The sequence below is a fragment of the Coenobita brevimanus genome, chromosome 9, assembly GCF_032717465.1.
Source record: "Coenobita brevimanus isolate Jiangsu-jjx chromosome 9, ASM3271746v2, whole genome shotgun sequence".
NCBI classification, from domain to species: domain Eukaryota; kingdom Metazoa; phylum Arthropoda; class Malacostraca; order Decapoda; family Coenobitidae; genus Coenobita; species Coenobita brevimanus.
Genome location: NC_136962.1, coordinates 6,740,773 through 6,763,272, shown reverse-complemented (window position 1 = coordinate 6,763,272; position 22,500 = coordinate 6,740,773). Strand labels below are relative to the sequence as shown.

General features: G+C 39.5%; 2 protein-coding genes across 2 annotated transcripts in view; one reads left to right on the top strand and one right to left on the bottom strand.

Annotated features, from left to right (window-relative positions):
• Positions 1-2,537, bottom strand: part of LOC145409488 (carboxypeptidase A4-like) — a 12,576-nt gene extending 10,039 nt beyond the window's left edge. Inside the window, exon 1 of the mRNA XM_080279881.1 lies at positions 2,521-2,537. Within this exon, the coding sequence (XP_080136007.1) occupies positions 2,521-2,537 (17 nt within the window). The remainder of the gene's footprint in view (positions 1-2,520) is intronic.
• Positions 2,538-2,897: 360 nt separating this feature from the next.
• The window catches only part of LOC145409485 (mast cell carboxypeptidase A-like), a 54,158-nt gene continuing 34,555 nt past the window's right edge, over positions 2,898-22,500 (top strand). The window contains exons 1-2 of the mRNA XM_080279876.1: positions 2,898-2,958; positions 18,400-18,547. Of these exons, the coding sequence (XP_080136002.1) occupies positions 2,898-2,958; positions 18,400-18,547 (209 nt within the window). The remainder of the gene's footprint in view (positions 2,959-18,399; positions 18,548-22,500) is intronic.

Genomic DNA, 22,500 nt, shown 5'->3' with positions numbered 1-22,500 from the left:
GCTCCAGTGACCAGTGGTGCTCCTCAGGGATTGGTGTTGGGACCCGTCCTATTTTATTACATATATTAACGATATCGATGTGGGCCTAAACAACTTCATTTCTAAATCTGCGGACGATACAAAAATCGGCAACACTATGTTAACTGAAGAAGACAGAATTAGCCTTCAAAATGACCTTAACAAAATTGTCAGCTGGTCAGAAAAATGGCAAATGCCCTTCAGTGTAAGTAAATGTCAGGTACTGCAAAGTGGGAAGAAAAACAAAAGGTATGATTACGAAATGAAGGGCCAAATCATTAGCAAGTCCTCACTAGTTAAGGATCTAGGCATACTAATTTCAAACAACCTAAAATGTTCAATTCAATGTATCTCTACTGCCAATAAAGCCAACAGGGCCCTAGGCTTCATGAAAAGACATTTTACATATAAAAGCAAAGATATTGTAATCCCAGTATACAAAAGCATAGACAGGCCACACTTAAAGTTTGCAGTGCAATTTTGGGCGCCTCACCTAGTTAAAGATATAGAAATACTGGAAGCTGTCCAGCGTAGGGCTACCAAGTTAATCCCGTCCCTGAGGAACAAACCATATCTTGAGAGGCTCAGGGAATTAAACTTATTCTCTCTTAGAAAACGGAGACTCAGGGGACAGCTGATTGAATGTTTTAAGATTCTGAAAGGCTTGAGTAACATTGATTCAAGCAAGCTATTCACAGTATTTGCCGAGACTGTAACTCGAGGAAATGGTATGAAGTTGCAAGCAAGGAGGGCTAATCTTGATACAACCAAAAACTTCTTCACTTACTCTGTTGGAATAAACTCCCTGGGAATGAGATTCAGGGCCGTTTTCACAGTCGTCCCTAACCTTTTGGGCCCGAACGTGTGCCGGGCCCGAACCAAAAGCACCTTTGGATTTCACAGTCGCTCTGAATGGCTGTCGGGAGCTTACTAACGGGGGGACGTCTGCCCGTGTTGATGCGGTAGGGTTGGTAGTTCTGGGTGGCGAAAACACTTTCCATATGTAGAGAATATTTAGAAATTGGAATGTAATGAATGTGATGAATAACATGGCTGGAAAATCCACTTCACACAGTTCTTACTAATATATTCAGGATTGAAGATATTCGTAAGAATGCAGCAAAAATAACGAATAGGAAACGTCATCGGAATGAAGAGCTAACTAACAGCAACCTCACAACGCTTCTACTTGAAATCGGAAGTAAGCTGACTCCCTGATGAATGCTATGTATTGCAAAAAAAGGCTTAAGTAAAAATAACCATGAAGTAACATGTATAACGTCTAATGAGTGATGGTGTGGTTTATTAATGGATATAGTATTAATACATGAACATTTTCTTTTCTAAGTGAGGTGTTAGCTACATCAATTTTTACATCGGGCATCAGATATTAGAATTTTCATGAAAATATGCATCAGACAACGATTCTCGTATTTCTTTCGGGTCCGATTGTTGTGGAGGCTCCACCAGTCTGCGAAAGGCTAGTATTCGGATACATAGTAGAAAGTCTCATAAAAATACACAAACATATATATTTTTTCAATACCGAGTGTGTTTTTTACCCCAGAAATATTACATTGGGTATATAATCAGAGAAAAGTCTCTTGTTTCCTGTACGGCAAATGCCGGAGGGTCTGGAGGGTGGGGGAGAGAGCCTTCTCCTGTGTAAAAAAAAAAAAAAAAAAAAAAAAAAAATACAGGTTCTCTCTTCATGGGTATATAATATTGAAATCTTAATGAAAATATGTTACATGTAATTATTCTTTTACTTTTTTACTTTCGGGACCGACTGTTGGGGAGGCTGCGGGTCCCCCAAGAATGTTCCAGTAATTTGTTCGGGCCGTCCCGAATGCCGTTCCCATCAGGGGCCTCGGAAGGCTGGTTGGGGGCGACTATGAAAACGAAAACGTGCGTTCAGAGGCGAGTAGGCTGTTGGGGACTGCATTGGGGACGACTGTGAAAACGGTCCTGAGAGTGGTACCAAAAAATATTTAAAAAGAGACTGGACATGTATCTCGACGCCATTGGTATCGTTTAGTTAGGATGGAGCAGTTATTGCATATTCGCGTCTACATTCATCTGTCTTTTAAACACAATACACCTAAACTAGTAATCAACACAGACAATATTTTGGGCAAATATAATAAATATTCTATTCATCTGTTTTATATGAAAAAAAAGTCAGTAAAAAAAAGTCCATGCATAGGGGAAGTATGTGACTGTGTACCTAAATTTTCCATTTTCATATTATTTTCCTTTCTGCCGATCCTATAAAATTCCTTCAGGTTTTTCTTTCCTGCAAGGTATTACTTCCTCTCTTGTTTCCTGTACGGCAAATGCCGGAGGGTCTGGAGGGTGGGGGAGAGAGCCTTCTGCTGTGCTATCCTTTTCTTCTGCTCCAATAATTATTATAGCACTGTATTAGTGTTAAGGCCGGACCGCCTCGTAGGGACCATATGGTCTGTGTATCTATGTAACTCTATGTAAGTCTCTCTCTCTCACCTTTGAATATCCGACATCATCACAGTATAATTCACTCCTTGCTGGTTGAGTGTTTGGGCGACCGTGTTGGCGTAGTTGGGTGGGACTCTGGCATCCACCCACTCATCCCCTCCACCCCACAAATCCACTTCTGTCCCGAGAGACGAGATATTGAGCCCTGCCCTTTGGATTCGCCAAAGCTGGTGTCTGTTGGGGAGAGAAAGCATTATGTTTGTGTGTGTGTGTGTGTGTGTAAGGGCACCAAAATATAACACACTGCATAATAGCTAGTAACGTGTGTATATAATATAGAAGTTAGATGAAAGTCGTGCCTAGGCGAGAGGGCTAGAGGAAACAGCGATGCACATTCTCAGTTAAGGAATTTCACCCACAGCACAATGACGCCTGATCGGAAACTCCCCAGGCTCGGGAAGGTTCCACACCCCCGTGCCCTTACACGTGACACGACCAGTCCTATACAGGGGAAACGGGAGAGACAGGGCAGAAGGGGTTTATGAGAGAAGAGAGGCAGGGTAAGGAGAGGCAGGAAGGAGTGCGTGGGATTAGCCAATATAAAACCATCCTTACCTCAGTACTGCTTGTGAACCCCTGACTCATTTGTGTGTGTGTGTGTGTGTGTGTGTGTGTGTGTGTGTGTGTGTGTGTGTGTGTGTGTGTGAATTAAACCCCACAGAAGCAAAATATAAAAAGCTATGACAAATTAGTGTATGAGTCTCCTTGGTTACTAGTCAAATACTTCTCCAGTCTGACTACACCTGGCCATCAACTGAGCCAAAAAGGGTTAGGGATCTTTGCCAGGCTAGAGTGAACGCATTGTAGTTGTCCATCTCTGAATCTCCTTGGTTACTAGTCAAATCATCCCTAAAACAGTGGTTCCTTATCAGAATTATTGTCTTTTTAATAATTGCAAAAGGAGAGAGAGAGAGAGAGAGAGAGAGAGAGAGAGAGAGAGAGAATAATTGAATCATTGTCCAGCATCTGGATCGATTTAGTTCATGCTAGAGAGAGAGAGAGAGAGAGAGAGAGAGAGAGAATAACCGAATCATTGTCCAGCGTCTGGATCGATTTAGTTCATGCTAGAGAGAGAGAGAGAGAGAGAGTGAAAAGTAGTGTGAGACGAGTATCTGATTCTCTCTCTCTCTCTCTCTCTCTCTCTCTCTCTCTCTCTCTCTCTCATTGACGAAACTTCAAAATAACCAAGAGATATATTTAAAGATAATAAAGATAAAACTATGAGTTCTATTATAAAAACCATCACATTGCCTTTACCAGTAATTTCGAAACTGAATTTTTGAGCAATTTGATATATTAAAAAAAAATTAAATGGGTTATAATAGTGACAAACAATACCCCCTCACCCATGATATGTAGTGGTGAAGTTGGAGGAGACTAAAAGTCCCCCTACAAGGAGAAGGAGGAACGACGTCTGTACCCCCTTCATGCTTGTAGGTGACTGAGCTTCTTGCAGCAGTGCTGCCAGATGCTCTGGTTCAAACTTCCCCAGATCTGAAGGGCAAATTCCCCAAATTGAAAAGAAATTTCCCATTTTTTAAGCTTTCATTTGTAATTAATATGTTAATGTTATGAGTTATATCTGTAATAAATGTTTTTATACATGAATGATATGTTGTGGGAAAAGAGAAGCATTCATTGCACGCTACTGTACTAGTATATAAAATCCTCTTTCATCGCACATTCTGTTCATAATATTGTATGCAGAACATATAATCTTTGTTCCTGTTGTGAGCATCAACTCACACAGACCAATTTATACTCGTACAGTAATGTAGGGTGGGGGAGGGAGGATTGCGGGGACTAGAATAATGAAAATATATATATATATATATATATATATATATATATATAGATATATATATATATATATATATATATATATATCACATGAGTTGGTTTGTCTTTGGTTTATTTAATACAAGCCGAAAAGGGCGGACCTTTTCAGTTAGCTCCTGCGGAGGGTTGATTGGGCCTTCGGCCAATATACCTTATATAACTTTTCAACATACAATTAATCCTAATAAATTATATACCAAAACACTCCCTGGATCATGCTGATTCAGACAGTGTATCATATGTGGGGGAAGACCCTGAAGGAGCCGAGTTTATAGGTAACAAACATACAAACACTCGCCTTTATTATTATAGATGACCTTAATGCTTTAAGAAGTAAAATAATTTGTCACAAAAAATCGTAACGCCTTGTGGCAACTAAAATCCTTTTCATCGTACTACTTAGTTATACCATTTTCTTATAATATAAACCTATATATTTTAACTTTATAAGCGAAGGACATTCTGTTCTTTCCTGTTCACTACTATGAACACTCCATCATTCAGCACTTAAGATAATTCTGACATTTTACAATAACATGCCTCTAAACAGTAGCTACTGTCTTTTATAAACATTTCAGTCTGAATCACTCTGTTTAGCGTCACACATTACTTTCTGATCTCATACGTCTAATAAGGGTGTTGTCAACTGGCAAATTGAAACAAGGATCCTCTTTCAGGTAGCACTGACTGCAGTAATCCAACTAATGTTTTTGTTGACAGCGAATTTGTTTTGTTTTGTATTGTTTACCCCCTAGAGGGGGTTGTGATTACCCTAAAATTACCCTAGAATGGAAGCATTGGAGTCGCAATTTGTACCCGTACGTTTCCTGTGAGCCCTCGTCCTTGTCCAACCAGCAGAGTTGCTGGTCTTATTCCCGTATACTACGTGTCTAATTTAGTCCAACTCGACTAATAACAGAACAAAATTGACAAGTTACAAACTACACAATTGCCAAAAAGGCATTGTCACCGTGAATGTAGAATGTTGTAATTAAAAAGTATACTAAATACCTTAGATACTGTTTAGCTTTTTACCTTTAAAATCTCATTTCCTTAGATGAACCAGTTATGGTAAATGCACGATCCTTTTTTTTTCTTTTTTCTTTTTTAATGAAGATGATAGATAGATAGATAGATAGATAGAAGTATTACGTAACTATCAAGAAAGATATTTGGTTCACAGTGAAAACTCCCCAAATTTTGAAGGAAGATTTAATGCACAGTAAAAATTCCCCCAAATTGGACCTGAATTCCCCATTTCCCCATCAGTACCACGAATTCCCCAAATCTAGGGATAATTCCCCATGTTTGGCATCACTGTCTTGCAGGGATTTGAAAATTGGAAATTCTCGGATCCGAGGTTGTCGCACTGCGCCCCCAAGATTATCGTACAGCTATATATTTTCCAAAACTTAAGGACATTTCTGTCATTTAGTGCATCAATACCATTATTACAGTTTATTTTGACAATGAAAAAAATATATATGTAATACCTTAGCTCTATACCGTATGATTTCTTCTCTTACCATATTCTAATTCATGGAAGAAGAAATAATTCGCTAAATTACATGGGATGTCATTTTATTTTAAACACGGACAAAAAAATAAAAATTTCACCATTAAAACTAGCTATGAGTCAAGGATTCAGCAACTCCTGTAGCCAATGAAAACCCTGTGTACATTTACCTATCTTGGTATCTTCCTTCTTTTTGGTCTAGCGTCAGCAAAACCTATCAGAGAGGCTAACACGTCATATATGAGGTCAAGACGCCGCCTCATGACTCCAGTCTAGTGTTTCTTTTCGGCTAGGTGACCCTAACCAATGAGAAGCTAGCTTTATGATTGTTGATATCCTTATTTCATTTCTATTGGCTCTTTGTCCAGCAAAACTAGACTGTTCGACGGAGCTTAACCAGACACAGGTGTAGCTGGGATTATCGTTAATTACCACTACCACCCCTGCTGTCGTAACTCTCCTAATCCAAGTTGCCTGTCTGTTCCTTTTGTACTGCTTAGTCTCTTGGCCATAGTCATATTGCCCATGTCCAGTAGTGCACAGAAAAAGATGATGAATTGAATATTACTCCTACCTTGACAAAACAATTCATATTTGGCTAAAGTGCCAATGAGTGGCACACTGTGGCACTCCTTACACCTCTGTTTATCATACACATATAAACACTTCTTGTTTTTTTTTCCTTACCCTCTCACACTAAGGCTTCCTATCTTTCCATACCCTATCTTTTTGCTTTCTTCGGCAAATCTTCTCATTCCTTATTTCGTATTTTCAGCCTTCTTTCTCTTCCCACTAATCCCCCGACGCCACCAGCTCTCACCATCCCTGAGTCCTCCCCTCCCTCCTCCCCTCACCACCAGCATCCCTGTCCTCCCAAGATTAAAGGCATATCCCCCAACCCAACGGCCTCTGTCCCTCCCATGTCCACCTGTCTCTCTCCTCCCCCCACCTTATGAATAAAAATATATAAAAAACTATAATGGCCTTGGCAGGTCATTATGCCTTGCAGTTGAGAAGCTCATAATGACCCGTCCACGGCCTCCGCCCCAGCCTATACTGTTTTTTTTTTTTTTTTTTTTTTTATGGAGGCGAAGATGCACTTGACAGGTTGGTGATAATTGGCTGATTGCAACATGTCCGAATAACATTTACTAAGCCAAATTTCCCCCTCAGATATATGTTGTTAATTAATAATGCTAACGAGTACATAGATTATGAAGTAAGGTTGCATTCAGCCAGTCATTACCAACCTGTCAAGTGCAGCTTCGCCTCAAAAAAAAAAAAAAAAAAAAAAAACAGTATAGGCCACTCAAGCAGTAGTTAAACAGTTGTATTTCAAAATTAATAAGTTTTTTAATAAAATAAACAACTACAGTACATTCAGATGTAATTACAGTACATAGTACACAGCACTGGAATTATAGGACAAATACGATAATTATCGTACTGTTTCCACCCCTGCGTTCGTTCGTTCGTTTTAAGATTCCCTCTACCTATGGTGGAGACCTGGCCATATATTAGCCCTGTCCTGGTATATATATATATATATATATATATATATATATATATATATATATATATATATATATATATATATATATATATATATATATATATATATATATATGACAAATTAGGTAAATTGCCTGTTTGTTCAAATTAGGCAAGTTTCTTGCATAGTTTGCAAGGCTAGTATTGCTGTTGCACATTTTACTATATGGATAATATTTCTGCATTGTTAACAAAATACGCAATTGCAATTTTTGCTAAATTTTTAAATTAAATAATTATTTTTTGTACCTATATTGTTTAGTAGAAGAAATTTGTGAGGGTAGGACAAAAAAGGGAAGGGAAGGGAAGGGATGGGAATGGAAGATGAGTGGGGAGAGAATTATAGAGAAGAAACAGGAAGAGAGGAGAAATATAAAAATATATATTTTGAAAGGATTATATTCTTAGATAGATAAATGTAGATAGACAGAGAAACGACGTTATACTCTGAAGATATAGAGATATTTTTTGAATGAGAGTGGTTAGATTAGAAGTGAAGCTTGGACGTTGTTGAAGGGACACAAGAGTGTGAGCAGTGGAAATGAGTTATGTGAGAGGAGCCTGTGGAGTCACGTGAAGAGAGAGACTGACAAATGAGGATGTGAAGGAGCGTTGTGGTGTGGATGTGGATGTGATAGGAAGCGTTAGGAGAAACACATTGAGGTGGTTTGGCCATGTGGAGAGGATGGATACCGAGAGACTGACATGGAGAGTGTATGTGAGTGAGGTGCATGGGGAGAGAGGTAGGGGGAGGCCAAGGATGAGATGGAGGGATGAAGTGGAGAGGTATAAGAGAAAGGGGGAGGGGGTGAGTTGGGAGCAGGGCAGTGAAATGGCGGGGGACAGGGCGACGTGAAGGCGATTTGTTTGTGGCCACCCCGTCTGTGATTAAGACTTCCGGCAATAGATAGATAGATAGATAGATTCACACAACTAAATCATCGACTGAATATGTAATTCCTTTCACAGAGAAATGTTTTTTAGTCTAACTGTCCAAGACGGCAAATGTATGCATGCACGGGGGAGTGAATCGCACTCTTAGGGCAGTTTGGCGGCGGCCACCTGAGAATTTCAACACCGTTAGTTATTGCCACATCACTGCCGCAACGCATGTGTAATTACTCTTGCTCACCTCTCTCTCACTTGTCTGTCTGTCTGTCTGTCTGTCTCTCTCTCTCTCTCTCTCTCTCTCTCTCTTTCCTATTTTAATCAAGTAACCACTTATAAATGAGTTTTAAATACTCTGTGTAGATGTAATTCAGTAAAAAGCTAAATCGTTTTTATGAATGATTCGCATTTTGAGGATAAAAATGGTGACACAGTATAAATCCCATACGACTTGTCAGCGTTGCTTTTGCGACTGTGTCAAGTGGAATGATACGAGGGACAGCCATGCGTGTGTGGGTCATACTCGGTCAGTCTCCCGCTGTGGAAGCTTGCCCATCAACCTGCTCTTGCGTTCTCCTGTCAAACCAAAGAAAGTCAAAACAAGAGAAAAAAATAAAAATAAAATGAGTAGTTAAAATGAGAGAGAAAGAGAGAGAGAGAGAGAGAGAGACAGGAGCACGTGTGTGGCGGCGATGTGGCAACAAAGCAAGCGGTATGAGGTCTCAGGCAGCCCCGCCCAAACTGCCTTGATAAAATAGAAAGCCATATGAGTGCCTGTAATAATTTATTACCACCAAGAACCAAAAACTGTACCACTGTGCTAGCCTGTGTGCATGTGTGCATCTGCATGTAGGCGGGTGAGTCACACTCATGAGAACACCTGTGCTGGTGTTTGGGTGGCTGTAATAAAGACAAATTTATTACCACCAACAGACAGACAGACAGACAGACAGAGAAGTGAGAGAGAGGTGAGCAAGAGTAATTACACATGCGTTGCGGCAGTGATGTGGCAATAACTAACGGTGTTGAAATTCTCAGGTGGCCGCCGCCAAACTGCCCTAAGAGTGTGAATCACTCCCCCGTGCATGCATACATTTGCCGTCTTGGACAGTTAGACTAAAAAACATTTTTCTGTGAAAGGAATTACATATTCAGTCGATGATTTAGTTGTGTGAATCTATCTATCTATCTATTGCCAGAAGCCTTAATCCCATACGGGGTGGCCACAAACAAATCGCCTTCACGTCTTCCTGTCCCCCGCCATTTCACTGCCCTGCTCCCAACTCACCCCCCCCCTCTCTCTTAAACATCTCCACTTCATTCCTCCATCTCATCCTTGGCCTCCTCCTACCTAGAGACCTGTGGTACAGACGTGCTAGAGACCTGTGGTAGTGTTGTGCTAGTGTGCTTTAGTGATCTGTGATAGTGGTTGTGTTAGTGTGTTGTAGTGATCAGCGATAGTGCTGTGCTAGTGATCCGTGAGTGTGTGTGTTGTGGTGACCCGTAGTGACCCGTGATAGTGTGTGCTACCTTGTGTGAACTAGTGCGTAATGGCTTCCTCGGCAGAGAGCTGTGTCCCCACTGCAGGTACTGAAAAGGAATACCTTGAATTAAAGGAGGAACTTCTCGAACTGAAGCGGGAGGTACAAATTCTCAGGCAGGAGAAGGCACAAATGAGGGAATTGTTGGAGGAGATGTTGGAGGAGAAAGAGAAAAAGGCTGAAGGTTGGACACTTGTTAACAAGGGTGCAACGAAGTTCACTCTTAAAAAGCAAACGGAAATTAAGGCAACTAATACATTCGACACACTACGGGACGAATGTGAAGGGAAGGCAGAGAGGGAAGTAGAGGAGAAGGACGGTGAGAGAACTTCCAGTACAGGTAAGTATAAACAGAACAAGAAAGGTAAGAAAAATGTTGTTGTTGTTGGAGACTCCCAGGTGAGATATCTGAACAGGGCCATGTATACTCCACTCGCTAAACATGTGTGTCTTCCAGGGGCCAGGGTGGCTAATGTGGTAGATAAAATTTCAAATATCGTAAAGGAAAGTGGTGACAAACCCACTGTGTGCCTCAGTGTAGGAGGCAATGATATTAGTAGCCGTAAGAGTGAGGTACTGTGGAAAAGGTACAAGTTGATGTTAGAAAAGGTTAGGGAGAGGGGAGGAACCCCTGTAGTGCTTGGTGTTTTACCAAGGTGGCGGGTTGGAAGGGAATGGTTGAGCAGGGCAATAGGGTTTAATTGCCGCCTTGAAAGGTATTGCAAAGATAATGCAATACCTTTCATAGACAGCTGGGACCGGTTTTATGGACGAAGTGCCTTGTATAGTTGGGATGGGACTCATCTTAGCAGGCAAGGAGTTACTGTTTTAGCTGGAATGATAGATAGGGAGTTGGAGGGATTTTTTCGAGATTGAGAAGTAGGTGTACAGGAAGATGCAGCAACTACACTCAGAAATCATTAGTACCATGTTTGGATAGATGCATCGATACTTGCAAAATTAAGAACAAAAGTTCAACCAATAGTGTAGATACATCCACTCAGGCACCTCAAATTGAGCAGGCGATGATAGATGATAGAACAAGCGATGATAGAAGGGCGATAAGCGATAGTACAAAAAATTGTTATATTAGTAAAGTAAAGAGTTTCCCAGTTAGTAATAAAATAAATAACAGTAAATGCCAAGGTAAAGGCATAACTACTCGTAATAATCTGAAAGTGTACTACACAAACAGCCGGAGTTTACGTAATAAAATGGATGAACTGAGGGCTTTAATTTGTACAGAGAAAATAGACATTGCCGTTATTAGTGAAACTTGGATGAATACAGACACTCGAGAATTTTTAGCAGAATATCAGATAAAAGGCTATAATATTTTTGTGTCAAACCATCAGGGAAGAAAGGGGGGGTTAGCTATTTATGTTAATGATTCATGAAACTGTTACAATAAAGCAGACATTAAAGTAAATAGGGACACAGAAAGTATCTGGGTTGAAATTAGTAACAATAGGGAGAAATTAGTCTTAGGAGCAATTTACAGATCTCCAAAATTAAGTAGAGCTGATAGTAAATACCTCTGGGAGGAAATTAGGAAAGCATCACAGTCCAGCTTAGTAATAATTGTTGGGGACCTTAATCTGCCAAGGATAGATTGGAGAAATCAGACAGGAGATGCAGAGTCAGAGGAATTTCTAGAGGTAGTACAGGATAATTTCCTTTATCAGTATATCAGGGAGCCCACCAGAGGTAATAATATACTAGATTTGGTTTTAGCTAATAAAGAAAATATCATTAGCGATATAGAGGTTGGTGGACGACTTGGTAATAGCGATCATGAAGAAATTAAGTTCAAATTTATTTGGGATGTCTGTTCCACTGAAAATACCTCCACCGTTCCTAATTTTCGTCTAGGAGATTTCGATGGCTTAAGATCTTATTTTCGAACGGTATTCCACAGGGAGATTAGCTATTTGAGGGAATGTCAGGTTAGTGGGGATCCCCAGGTCATAGGTCAGGCGCAGGAAGCACGTGGGGACGTCCGTCAGGTGTCTGTGAGGGGGGAGGTGGTAGATAGGAATGTAGTCCAGGTGACGGAAATTAACTCCGCTCCAGTACCAAACAGACGTTCGACCAGTGAGAAGTATAACGAGTTAATAAATATAATATACGGAGGCCAAGATAGATATATTCCTTCAAAACCGTTTAGAACTAACAATTCAGAACCAAGATGGTTAAACAACAGATTAAAATCTCTCATAGGCCAAAGGAAAGGAATATATAGAAAAATAAAACGTGGAGAGGAACACTTACGTAACCGGTACACAATTTTAAATAGAGAAGTAAAGAGGGAGATAAGAAAAGCAAAGAGAAGTTATGAAATTAAGGTTGCAAGTGAATCAAAAGTAAACCCCAAGGGTTTTTATCAAATGTACCGAACGAAAAATAAAGATAGGATAGGACCACTCAGAACAGAATCAGGTGACATTACCAGTGAAGATAAAGAAATGTGCTCCATCCTAAATAATTATTTCATATCAGTATTCACCAAGGAAAATCTAAGCCTGGTCCCTCAAGCAGCAAATATTTACCATGAGAATACGGAAAATATTCTTAGTAAAATCACCATTAGTAAGGAGGACGTATTGAAAGAAATTAACAAGTTAAAACCTCAAAAATCGCCAGGTCCGGACGATATATATGCAAAAATTATAAAAGAAACCAAAGAAGAATTATGTCAGCCACTTTTAACGTTATTTAATGACTCTTTAAGTTCAGGAGAAGTTCCAGAGGCGTGGAAAACCGCAAACGTAGTGCCCATCTTTAAAAAGGGTGATAAATCAGCTGCGTCGAATTATCGTCCGATAAGTCTAACGTCAATAGTAGGAAAAATGTTAGAGTCAATTTTGGCAAATAAGATTAGAGAACACTTAGAAAGATTTAATCTTATAAACGAAAGTCAGCACGGATTCAGGCAAGGACGATCCTGCCTCACAAATTTGTTGTCATTCTACTCGGAGGTCTATGAGGCAGTAGATAGCGATAAAGCTTACGATGTTATTTATCTGGACTTTAGTAAAGCTTTTGATAGAGTCCCACACGAAAGGTTAGTTAGAAAGGTTCGAGCACACGGTATAGACGGCGATATCTTAAAATGGATAGAATCCTGGCTGAAAGGACGAAAGCAGAGAGTATTAATAAATGGAACTAAGTCGGACTGGGGATTAGTAACTAGCGGTGTACCACAGGGCTCAGTACTCGGTCCCTTATTATTTATCATATATATAAATGATCTAGACTTAGGAGTCAATAGCAGAATCAGCAAATTTGCCGACGATACAAAAATAGGGCGTATCATTAACTCGACTGACGATTGCCATTACTTACAAAAAGACCTCGATACATTGTCCAAATGGTCTAAAACTTGGCAAATGGAATTTAACGTTGAAAAATGTAAAGTACTTAACGTAGGCAAGACCATTGGAGATACTAAATACAGCTTAGATAACAAAGAAATTAGCAAATCGGAATGCGAGAGAGATCTAGGAGTTATGATTAGTAACGACCTTAAACCTAGGCAACAGTGCATTAATGCGAGAAATAAAGCAAATAGGGTCCTAGGATTTATTTCGAGAAGCGTGAGCAATAGATCATCTAAAGTAATACTGAAACTTTATCTAGCATTAGTAAGGCCACATTTAGACTACGCAGTACAATTTTGGTGTCCTTACTATAGAATGGATATTAATTCGTTAGAAAATGTACAGAGAAGAATGACTAAAATGATACATGACGTCCGGAACCTGTCATATGAAGACAGACTGAAAAGACTAAGTCTGCATTCGCTAGAGAGGCGTAGAGTAAGGGTAGACTTAATTGAGGTTTTTAAGTGGATGAATGGTATAAATAAGGGAGATATCAGCAAGGTACTTAAAGTGAGCATACAGGATAGAACTAGAAATAATGGTTTCAAACTAGAAAAATTCCGTTTCAGAAAGGAAATCGGTAGAAATTGGTTCGGTAATAGAGTAGTAGACGAATGGAATAAGCTACCTAGTAAAGTAGTTGCTGCCTCTTCCATTGAGAGTTTCAAGCATAGGCTAGATAAGCATATGACAAATAAGGGGTGGATATAGAATAAAGAAAATATTATAACCAATACTAATTCAAAAATAAATTTTCTTTTCAGGTTACACTATGATAGTCTCTATTCTCCTTTCACACTTTCCTGTAAAATGTCCACGCCAGTTTTTCTATACGGCGTGGTGTTCTTTCTGACTTTTTCCTGCCGGCTTCGGCTGGAGGGTTTGGAGGGCGGGGAAGAGCCTTCTTCTTTGCTATCCTTATCTCATTCTAGTAGTTCAGTTACTCTTCTAGGAGCTGCCTAGCATGGGCCAACCGGCCTACTGCAGTTATCCTCTCTTCTTATGTTCTTATGTTCTTATGTTCTCTCTCCCCATGCACCTCACTCACATACACTCTCCATGTCAGTCTCTCGCTCTCTATCCTCTCCACATGGCCAAACCACCTCAATGTGTTTCTCCTAACGCTTCCTATCACATCCACATCCACACCACAACGCTCCTTCACATCCTCATTTGTCAGTCTCTCTCTCCACGTGAGTCCACAGGCTCCTCTCACATAACTCATTTCCACTGCTCACACTCTTGTGTCCCTTCAACAACGTCCAAGCTTCACTTCTAATCTAACCACTCTCATTCAAAAAATATCTCTATATCTTCAGAGTATAACGTCGTTTCTCTGTCTATCTACATTTATCTATCTAAGAATATAATCCTTTCAAAATATATATTTTTATATTTCTCCTCTCTTCCTGTTTCTTCTCTATAATTCTCTCCCCACTCATCTTCCATTCCCATCCCTTCCCTTCCCTTCCCTTTTTTGTCCTACCCTCACAAATTTCTTCTACTCAACAATATAGGTACAAAAAATAATTATTTAATTTAAAAATTTAGCAAAAATTGCAATTGCGTATTTTGTTAACAATGCAGAAATATTATCCATATAGTAAAATGTGCAACAGCAATACTAGCCTTGCAAACTATGCAAGAAACTTGCCTAATTTGAACAAACAGGCAATTTACCTAATTTGGCATATATATATATATATATATATATATATATATATATATATATATGTATATATATATATATATATATATATATATATATATATGTATATAAAACAGGACAGGGCTAATATATGGCCAGGTCTCCACCATAGGTGGAGGGAATCTTAAAACGAACGAACGAACGCAGGGGTGGAAACAGTACGATAATTATCGTATTTGTACTATAATTCCAGTGTTGTGTACTATGTACTGTAATTACATCTGAATGTACTGTAGTTGTTTATTTTATTAAAAAACTTATTAATTTTGAAATACAACTGTTTAAGTCCTGCTTGAGTGGCCTATACTTTTTTTTTTTTTTTTTTTTTTTTTAGGCGAAGCTGCACTTGACAGGTTGGTAATGACTGGCTGAATGCAACCTTACTTCATAATCTCGGTACTCGTTAGCATTATCAATTAACAACATATATCTGAGGGGGAAATTTGGCTTAGTAAATGTGATTCGGACATGTTGCAATCAGCCAATTATCACCAACCTGTCAAGTGCATCTTCGCCTCCATAAAAAAAAAAAAAAAAAAAAAACAGTATAGGCTGGGGCGGAGGCCAAGGACGGGTCATTATGAGCTTCTCAACTGCAAGGCATAATGACCTGCCAAGGCCATTATAGTTTTTTATATATTTTTATTCATAAGGTGGGGGAAGAAGAGAGACAGGTGGACATGGGAGGGACAGAGGCCGTTGGGTTGGGGGATATGCCTTTAATCTTGGGAGGACAGGGATGCTGGTGGTGAGGGGAGGAGGGAGGGGAGGACTCAGGGATGGTGAGAGCTGGTGGCGTCGGGGGATTAGTGGGAAGAGAAAGAAGGCTGAAAATACGAAATAAGGAATGGGAAGATTTGCCGAAGAAAGCAAAAAGATAGGGTATGGAAAGATAGGAAGCCTTAGTGTGAGAGGGTAAGGAAAAAAAAACAAGAAGTGTTTATATGTGTATGATAAACAGAGGTGTAAGGAGTGCCACAGTGTGCCACTCATTGGCACTTTAGCCAAATATGAATTGTTTTGTCAAGGTAGGAGTAATATTCAATTCATCATCTTTTTCTGTGCACTACTGGACATGGGCAATATGACTATGGCCAAGAGACTAAGCAGTACAAAAGGAACAGACAGGCAACTTGGATTAGGAGAGTTACGACAGCGGGGGTGGTAGTGGTAATTAACGATAATCCCAGCTACACCTGTGTCTGGTTAAGCTCCGTCGAACAGTCTAGTTTTGCTGGACAAAGAGCCAATAGAAATGAAATAAGGATATCAGCAATCATAAAGCTAGCTTCTCATTGGTTAGGGTCACCTAGCCGAAAAGAAACACTAGACTGGAGTCATGAGGCGGCGTCTTGACCTCATATATTACGTGTTAGCCTCTCTGATAGGTTTTGCTGACGCTAGACCAAAAAGAAGGAAGATACCAAGATAGGTAAATGTACACAGGGTTTTCATTGGCTACAGGAGTTGCTGAATCCTTGACTCATAGCTAGTTTTAATGGTGAAATTTTTATTTTTTTTGTCCATGTTTAAAATAAAATGACATCCCATGTAATTTAGCGAAATATTTCTTCTTCCATGAATTAGAATATGGTAAGAGAAGAAATCATACGGTATAGAGCTAAGGTATTACATATATATTTTTTTCATTGTCAAAATAAACTGTAATAATGGTATTGATGCACTAAATGGCAGAAATGTCTTTAAGCTTTGGAAAATATATAGCTGTACGATAATCTTGGGGGCGCAGTGCGACAACCTCGGATCCGAGAATTTCCAATTTTCAAATCCCTGCAAGACAGTGATGCCAAACATGGGGAATTATCCCTAGATTTGGGGAATGCGTGGTACTGATGGGGAAATGGGGAATTCAGGTCCAATTTTGGGAAATTTTTACTGTGCATTAAATCTTCCTTCAAAATTTGGGGAGTTTTCACTATGAACCAAATATCTTTCTTGATAGTTACGTAATACTTCTATCTATGTATCTGTCTATCTATCATCTTCATTAAAAAAGAAAGAAAAAAAAAGGATCGTGCATTTACCATAACTGGTTCATCTAAGGAAATGAGATTTTAAAGGTAAAAAGCTAAACAGTATCTAAGGTATTTAGTATACTTTTTAATTACAACATTCTACATTCACGGTGACAATGCCTTTTTGGCAATTGTGTAGTTTGTAAGTAACTTGTCAATTTTGTTCTGTTATTAGTCGAGTTGGACTAAATTAGACACGTAGTATACGGGAATAAGACCAGCAACTCTGCTGGTTGGACAGGGACGAGGGCTCACAGGAAACGTACGGGTACAAATTGCGACTCCAATGCTTCCATTCTAGGGTAATTTTTGGGTAATCACAACCCCCTCTAGAGGGTAAACAATACAAAACAAATCAAATTCGCTGTCAACAAAAACATTAGTTGGATTACTGCAGTCAGTGCTACCTGAAAGAGGATCCTTGTTTCAATTTGCCAGTTGACAACACCCTTATTAGACGTATGAGATCAGAAAGTAATGTGTGACGCTAAACAGAGTGATTCAGACTGAAATGTTTATAAAAGACAGTAGCTACTGTTTAAAGGCATGTTATTGTAAAATGTCAGAATTATCTTAAGTGCTGAATGATGGAGTGTTCATAGTAGTGAACAGGAAAGAACAGAATGTCCTTCCTTTATAAAGTTAAAATATATAGGTTTATATTATAAGAAAATGGTATAACTAAGTAGTACGATGAAAAGGATTTTAGTTGCCACAAGGCGTTACGATTTTTTGTGACAAATTATTTTACTTCTTAAAGCATTAAGGTCATCTATAATAATAAAGGCGAGTGTTTGTATGTTTGTTACCTATAAACTCGGCTCCTTCAGGGTCTTCCCCCACATATGATACACTGTCTGAATCAGCATGATCCAGGGAGTGTTTTGGTATATAATTTATTAGGATTAATTGTATGTTGAAAAGTTATATAAGGTATATTGGCCGAAGGCCCAATCAACCCTCCGCAGGAGCTAACTGAAAAGATCCGCCCTTTTCGGCTTGTATTAAATAAACCAAAGACAAACCAACTCATAAGATATATATATATATATATATATATATATATATATATATATATATATATTCATTATTCTAGTCCCCGCAATCCTCCCTCCCCCACCCTACATTACTGTACGAGTATAAATTGGTCTGTGTGAGTTAATGCTCACAACTGGAACAAAGATTATATGTTCTGCATACAATATTATGAACAGAATGTGCGATGAAAGAGGATTTTATATACTAGTACAGTAGCGTGCAATGAATGCTTCTCTTTTCCCACAACATATCATTCATGTATAAAAACATTTATTACAGATATAACTCATAACATTAACATATTAATTACAAATGGAAGCTTAAAAAATGGGAAATTTCTTTTCAATTTGGGGAATTTGCCCTTCAGATCTGGGGAAGTTTGAACCAGAGCATCTGGCAGCACTGCTGCAAGAAGCTCAGTCACCTACAAGCATGAAGGGGGTACAGACGTCGTTCCTCCTTCTCCTTGTAGAGGGACTTTTAGTCTCCTCCAACTTCACCACTACATATCATGGGTGAGGGGGTATTGTTTGTCACTATTATAACCCATTTAATTTTTTTTAATATATCAAATTGCTCAAAAATTCAGTTTCGAAATTACTGGTAAAGGCAATGTGATGGTTTTTATAATAGAACTCATAGTTTTATCTTTATTATCTTTAAATATATCTCTTGGTTATTTTGAAGTTTCGTCAATGAGAGAGAGAGAGAGAGAGAGAGAGAGAGAGAATCAGATACTCGTCTCACACTACTTTTCACTCTCTCTCTCTCTCTCTCTCTCTAGCATGAACTAAATCGATCCAGACGCTGGACAATGATTCAATTATTCTCTCTCTCTCTCTCTCTCTCTCTCTCTCTCTAGCATGAACTAAATCGATCCAGACGCTGGACAATGATTCAATTATTCTCTCTCTCTCTCTCTCTCTCTCTCTCTCTCTCTCTCTCTCTCTCTCTCTCTCTCTCTCTCTCTCTCTCTCCTTTTGCAATTATTAAAAAGACAATAATTCTGATAAGGAACCACTGTTTTAGGGATGATTTGACTAGTAACCAAGGAGATTCAGAGATGGACAACTACAATGCGTTCACTCTAGCCTGGCAAAGATCCCTAACCCTTTTTGGCCCAGTTGATGGCCAGGTGTAGTCAGACTGGAGAAGTATTTGACTAGTAACCAAGGAGACTCATACACTAATTTGTCATTGCTTTTTATATTTTGCTTCTGTGGGGTTTAATTCACACACACACACACACACACACACACACACACACACACACACACACACACACAAATGAGTCAGGGGTTCACAAGCAGTACTGAGGTAAGGATGGTTTTATACTGGCTAATCCCACGCACTCCTTCCTGCCTCTCCTCACCCTGCCTCTCTTCTCTCCTAAACCCCTTCTGCCCTGTCTCTCCCGTTTCCCCTGTATAGGACTGGTCGTATCACGTGTAAGGGCACGGGGGTGTGGAACCTTCCCAAGCCTGGGGAGTTACCGATCAGGCGTCATTGTGCTGTGGGTGAAATTCCTTAACTGAGAATGTGCATCGCTGTTTCCTCTAGCCCTCTCGCCTAGGCACGACTTTCATCTAACTTCTATATTATATATATTATATGCAGTGTGTTATATTTTGGTGCCCTTACACACACACACACAAAAAAAAAAAAAAAAAAAAAAAAATGCTTTCTCTCCCCAACAGACACCAGCTTTGGCGAATCCAAAGGGCAGGGCTCAATATCTCGTCTCTTGGGACAGAAGTGGATTTGTGGGGTGGAGGGGATGAGTGGGTGGATGCCAGAGTCCCACCCAACTACACCAACACGCTCGCCCAAACACTCAACCAGCAAGGAGTGAATTATACTGTGATGATGTCGGATATTCAAAGGTGAGAGAGAGAGACTTACATAGAGTTACATAGATACACAGACCATATGGTCCCTACGAGGCGGTCCGGCCTTAACACTAATACAGTGCTATAATAATTATTGGAGCAGAAGAAAAGGATAGCACAGCAGAAGGCTCTCTCCCCCACCCTCCAGACCCTCCGGCATTTGCCGTACAGGAAACAAGAGAGGAAGTAATACCTTGCAGGAAAGAAAAACCTGAAGGAATTTTATAGGATCGGCAGAAAGGAAAATAATATGAAAATGGAAAATTTAGGTACACAGTCACATACTTCCCCTATGCATGGACTTTTTTTTACTGACTTTTTTTTTCATATAAAACAGATGAATAGAATATTTATTATATTTGCCCAAAATATTGTCTGTGTTGATTACTAGTTTAGGTGTATTGTGTTTAAAAGACAGATGAATGTAGACGCGAATATGCAATAACTGCTCCATCCTAACTAAACGATACCAATGGCGTCGAGATACATGTCCAGTCTCTTTTTAAATATTTTTTGGTACCACTCTCAGGACCGTTTTCACAGTCGTTCCCAATGCAGTCCCCAACAGCCTACTCGCCTCTGAACGCACGTTTTCGTTTTCATAGTCGCCCCCAACCAGCCTTCCGAGGCCTCTGATGGGGACGGCATTCGGGACGGCCCGAACAAATTACTGGAACATTCTTGGGGGACCCGCAGCCTCCCCAACAGTCGGTCCCGAAAGTAAAAAAGTAAAAGAATAATTACATGTAACATATTTTCATTAAGATTTCAATATTATATACCCAATGTAATATTTCTGGGGTAAAAAACACACTCGGTATTGAAAAAATATATATGTTTGTGTATTTTTATGAGACTTTCTACTATGTATCCGAATACTAGCCTTTCGCAGACTGGTGGAGGCTCCACAACAATCGGACCCGAAAGAAATACGAGAATCGTTGTCTGATGCATATTTTCATGAAAATTCTAATATCTGATGCCCGATGTAAAAATTGATGTAGCTAACACCTCACTTAGAAAAGAAAATGTTCATGTATTAATACTATATCCATTAATAAACCACACCATCACTCATTAGACGTTATACATGTTACTTCATGGTTATTTTTACTTAAGCCTTTTTTTGCAATACATAGCATTCATCAGGGAGTCAGCTTACTTCCGATTTCAAGTAGAAGCGTTGTGAGGTTGCTGTTAGTTAGCTCTTCATTCCGATGATGTTTCCTATTCGTTATTTTTGCTGCATTCTTACGAATATCTTCAATCCTGAATATATTAGTAAGAACTGTGTGAAGTGGATGTTCCAGCCATGTTATTCATCACATTCATTACATTCCAATTTCTAAATATTCTCTACATATGGAAAGTGTTTTCGCCACCCAGAACTACCAACCCTACCGCATCAACAGGGGCAGACGTCCCCCCGTTAGTAAGCTCCCGACAGCCATTCAGAGCGACTGTGAAATCCAAAGGTGCTTTTGGTTCGGGCCCGGCACACGTTCGGGCCCAAAAGGTTAGGGACGACTGTGAAAACGGCCCTCAATCTCATTCCCAGGGAGTTTATTCCAACAGAGTAAGTGAAGAAGTTTTTGGTTGTATCAAGATTAGCCCTCCTTGCTTGCAACTTCATACCATTTCCTCGAGTTACAGTCTCGGCAATTACTGTGAATAGCTTGCCTGAATCAATGTTACTCAAGCCTTTCAGAATCTTAAAACATTCAATCAGCTGTCCCCTGAGTCTCCGTTTTCTAAGAGAGAATAAGTTTAATTCCCTGAGCCTCTGAAGATATGATTTGTTCCTCAGGGACGGGATTAACTTGGTAGCCCTACGCTGGACAGCTTCCAGTATTTCTATATCTTTAACTAGGTGAGGCGCCCAAAATTGCACTGCAAACTTTAAGTGTGGCCTGTCTATGCTTTTGTATACTGGGATTACAATATCTTTGCTTTTATATGTAAAATGTCTTTTGATGAAGCCTAGGGCCCTGTTGGCTTTATTGGCAGTAGAGATACATTGAATTGAACATTTTAGGTTGTTTGAAATTAGTATGCCTAGATCCTTAACTAGTGAGGACTTGCTAATGATTTGGCCCTTCATTTCGTAATCATACCTTTTGTTTTTCTTCCCACTTTGCAGTACCTGACATTTACTTACACTGAAGGGCATTTGCCATTTTTCTGACCAGCTGACAATTTTGTTAAGGTCATTTTGAAGGCTAATTCTGTCTTCTTCAGTTAACATAGTGTTGCCGATTTTTGTATCGTCCGCAGATTTAGAAATGAAGTTGTTTAGGCCCACATCGATATCGTTAATATATGCAATAAAATAGGACGGGTCCCAACACCAATCCCTGAGGAGCACCACTGGTCACTGGAGCCGAGTCTGACTCCATTCCATTTATAATGACTCGTTACTTTCTCTCACTTAACCAGCAATGTATCCACCTATGAATATTTCCGTCAGTTCCAAGTGATCTTACTTTTGTCATTAGTTTATCATGTGGCACTTTGTCAAAGGCTTTCTGGAAGTCTAAGTAGATTATATCAAGTGACCTGGTACACACAACAAAAAAACT